The 4,560-nt window shown below is 35.4% G+C and overlaps 1 protein-coding gene across 1 annotated transcript; it reads left to right on the forward strand.

Moving 5' to 3' along the window:
- Positions 1–235: 235 nt before the first annotated feature.
- On the forward strand, positions 236–2,402 carry LOC110102942 (peroxidase 5-like). Its single transcript, XM_020831465.2, has 4 exons — positions 236–607; positions 705–896; positions 1,023–1,185; positions 1,993–2,402. The coding sequence occupies exons 1-4, from the start codon at positions 236–238 to the stop codon at positions 2,400–2,402; spliced, it is 1,137 nt and encodes a 378-aa protein (XP_020687124.2).
- Positions 2,403–4,560: the final 2,158 nt, after the last annotated feature.

Raw genomic sequence — 4,560 nt, forward strand, 5'->3', positions numbered from 1 at the left:
TTTAGCTACGGTGATGATTATATGTCAAAACTGACCTTTTTGAGATATTTTTTTCCTAAAGGAATTATTACATAATGAATGGGTAATTTCCTAAGTCTGCTCTCTCTTCTTCTTTTTTTCTTTCTTCTACACCAAAAAACTTTCAATATCTGCTCATCACAGGTCGCACGTTCACAGACGTGAAGGGAGCGCCAGAAGCTCAATGTAAATTATATATTATATTCTTCTAAAGTCTATGAAGAATTGTCCTATATATGCCATTGTCATAACTGTGAAGCTATATATAAGAGGCGATAAAGGAAGTCTCAGCAGTACCAACCCCAAAGACATTGCTCTTCAGTTCCGACCAAGCTTGAATTGGGAGGAATTGAAGATGGCTTTGAGGGGAGTTCTGCTGCTTCTTTTTGGTGTGTTATTGTGCGTTAACGTTGATGGCTTACAAGCAGTACAAGTAGTAGGGAATGGGACGCTCCAATTAGGGTATTATCGCACTACTTGCCCTCAGGCAGAGAGCATAGTGAAAGAGGAGGTTGCCAAGGCTTTGAGCACCAATTACGGCCTTGCAGCTGGTCTTGTTAGAATGCATTTTCATGATTGTTTTGTCAGGGTAAGCATTATAATAACTTTTTATTTTTCATATTGTTTTGCATAAATATTATTCTTTCTTCTTAAAGTTTACAAATTTACTTGAGAGTATTGGTCAGGGTTGTGATGGCTCAGTTTTAATTGATTCAACGTCTAATAATGTGGCGGAGAAAGACGCCCCACCAAACAATCCAAGCTTGCGGGGTTTTGAAGTGATTGACAGTGCAAAGGCTCGTCTTGAATCTCTCTGTAGTAAAGTTGTATCTTGTGCTGACATCCTCGCTTTTGCTGCTAGAGATAGTGTTCAATTTGTAAGAGATAACATCAACTTATTATATATTCATTCATTATCTTCAATTTTAGTTCCCACTTCAAGTCAAATGGTTTTGCGTTATAATCTCGTGCTATGAACATTAAATCTGTACATTTTATTGTAGAGTGGAGGGCTCCCTTATCAAGTCCCAGCTGGCCGTAAGGATGGGCGAATCTCTCAAGCTACTGAGACTATAAGCCTTCCTCCTCCTACCTCCAACCTAAGCCAACTAACACAGATGTTTGCCAATAAAGGACTTAACCAAGGAGAGATGGTAACCCTCTCAGGTAATGTTGTTAAACATGAGCTATGAGAACTGAGCCGAATGCCCATAAAAAATTAAACACATCTAAGGATTAATTTCAAATAAAAATGATCATGATCTCAATATTGTTAATTGAGTAATATTTTATTCATAATAAAACTATGAATAAAGCCATTTTCAATCCCTAATATGTATCAAGTTTAAATTTTCAACTTAGTTAATTTGGAGTCAACTCAAAATCTAGCTTCCAATAAATATAAAAGTAATGTGCCACATGTGAATTTCCGTATAGTAAATATTTCTAAGAGAACTATAAAATTGGGTATAGAAAATGAATTATATGTAAAAAAACACATTGATATTTAAAAAATATTTGATTTTATACCTAATGTAATTGCCCCCTTCTATAAAAAAAAATTAGATGATTCTTTAAGTAATTTGTCCCCCTGAATCTATTGTTTTGTTTTTATTACAAGAATTTTTAGGCAACTGCGCCCAGTAAAAGTTTTAAAATACTATGATCTTTAGGAAATTACCCCCAGCATAATTAAACACATTGTGTAGAGGTCGAACCTCGTCAGGGGGCGCTGCCCCCTTAGACCCCCGACATATCTACCAACAGTTACTTATAAGTTTGCCCTCCGCAGAAAATTATGGCTGGTTTCGCCTCTGCATAGGTGAGACATTTTGACAAACCAATTACATTTGAACGAATTACAAAGTGAACAAGCTGGTTTACAATTATGACGATAATGATGATCGATGTTGTATAGTGAAAGTCAGTGTTATGGAGATCATACTAATTCTAATTATTTTCATCATAACATAGGAGCACATACTATTGGACGCTCCCATTGTTCGTCCTTTAGCAAGCGGTTGTACAACTTCAATACTACAGTGAGTCAGGATCCCAGTCTTGATCCCGCATATGCCACACAACTAAAACAACAATGCCCGAACAGCAGTGTTAGTGCCAACTTGACCGTGCCCATGGATCCGCGCACCCCGAACCTGCTGGACACCAGCTACTACAGTGGCATACTAGCCAACCGTGGGCTCTTTACCTCTGATCAGACTCTGTTGTCGAACGCTTCCACTGCTGCATTGGTGCAGCAAAATGCACGTAATTGGTGGCTATTTCAGAGCAAGTTTGCGGCAGCTATAATCAAAATGGGGCAGATTGATGTGCTTACTGGAAGTCAAGGAGAGATACGGGCCAATTGCAGGAGGATCAACTGATCGATGCCATTTCTATTTGCATGTTTGGCTTTGTTGTGTGTTTAACCGGCATTATTATTTGATTATTATCATATTCTTGCAATGATTCTTTACTCAATTTATTTTATTTGTGAACGTTACTTACTGAAGCTATATGATTTTGTATTGTTTTGATGCCATATTAATAAAGTTTTGATCAAATTGATGTGTTCACTGGAGTTTTTACAGTAGACCAATCGAACGTGAAGGCCTTGCATATGCCTAGGCAAAGGAGAGACACTTGTAACCCAATTTAATTTTTATAAATTTTTATAAAGTAGAACGAATAATGAAGAGAAGTTAAGACTCTGAACGTGCCAAAGCGCGTATATGTGCTTAAATTTTGAGTTAGGATATTCTCATTTAAATGTAGAATGAGGATTTAATTCATTGATTTTATTTATGATGAGTGCACTATATGAATTTATTAATAATAATATGTTATAATAATCTTAAAAAATTAATGACTAAATATTTATGATGCGATTTAAATCAGAATATTCTGATTTAAAATTTTCTCTAAATTTAGAATTTCTAGTCACAATATATCCTATATATATATAAAAAAATCAAAGTATCAAAATTTGAGAAATTAGAAATTTATATCAATCAAAGTATCAAAAAATGACCAATAAAAATTCAGTTAAAGTAATAAAGGAAATTTTATATGTAGTTGATAAAAAAATCCATTTAAACAATTAAGGTGGCAAATTGGTTACTTGGTATTAGATCCAGATTTGTCTCTAGGCTTCGTTAAAACCTTACTAGTAAGATTTATAAGGATCCACATAACAGAGAACAAAGATAAATAGAAGAAGAAGAAAAACAAAAAGAAATTTCTTTAGAAAAAGAAGCCTTGAGAGAATATAGCTGGTGCCGAAAATTCTCTATGGCCTTTGTGTTAAAAAAATTCCATTTGCACTTTATTTATTGGTTTTATGGGGCTATTGAAAATGCTATACTTCGCACCTCTTAGAAATTGTATAAAAAGTACAAGACAAGATCCTTGCATACATGAAGTTATTGTTAGATGTGTGTGGAATCTAATAGTGTCGATCTTTGGACCTCAATTTCATCGATACCTGAGATTTGCGATATTATATTTCCTGGTTGGAGGTAGACAAAGCAGAGTGGAGCGCTACGATGCTTCAGAGGTGCTATTAGACAGACTAGAGACTAAGAGTTGAGCATCGCGAGGCTCCAAACTTGACGACGTGACACTGTGAGACGGGCTTGACAATTTCTTTCTTGTTTTTTATGAAGGGTTGTGCCCTTGATGGTTTAAATGTATTTCTTTTTATTTGTTCATTTGAAAGAATAGTAAAGAGAGAAGAGAGACAAGGAGAGATTGAGAGAGAAGAGAGATCTATTCTTTTTATTTGTTCAATTTCTATTTCTTGTTTATTTCCCTATGTGATTTTACTTTCCCAATAGTTATATATATGGTTAAAATTAACTTTAACGAGTACACGCGAGCAACCTTTTTGATAGGCCCTTAATAGAGTTGTTAAAAAGTCGTTGATTTATAGGTGAAGTCTTTAGTCCTCTAATACATTCTTTAGCTTTTTGATGAATTAAAATCATGCCAACATTGGCTAGACATTAATGAGCAGTTCTTGTCCTTAAGCGAGTGACGTCTGAGTTTTTTTTTTTTGGGGAAAAGTAAGTGCGTAGCTCAATTCGATTAATAAAAAATAATTACAAGTAAAAAAGAAGAATTACATGGAGGAAAAGCAAAAATGTGTATAAAATACAAACAAAAGGTTTCAAAGTAACAGAATCTGTGAACTAAAGGTGACAACACCTAAAAAAAGGCTCAGCATGTGGATTGCATCCATCCAGGTCATAAGAAATCCCCGGTTGTAAAAGAAGCCATCCAAGGGGAGCCTAGTTGCTAAGAGTCGCCATCCAGGGGAGAGGTTAGCAATCCACTCATCCTCGCCCCAAAATACCAACCTCAAAGCTAAAAAACTTTGATCAAGAGTAGTAAAATCAGCCCCAAAACCGTGAGAGAGAAAATAAGAAATCCACAGAGTATAAGAGATCAAGCAAAAATCCAGCCTATACAAAAGCACAATAGCAACAACAATGAAACCAACCAAAACACAGGGATGACCAACCAAAGAAAGCAGTCGGGCAG

Source organism: Dendrobium catenatum, unplaced genomic scaffold, assembly GCF_001605985.2.
Source record: "Dendrobium catenatum unplaced genomic scaffold, ASM160598v2 fragScaff_scaffold_315, whole genome shotgun sequence".
Taxonomy (NCBI): Eukaryota; Viridiplantae; Streptophyta; class Magnoliopsida; order Asparagales; family Orchidaceae; genus Dendrobium; species Dendrobium catenatum.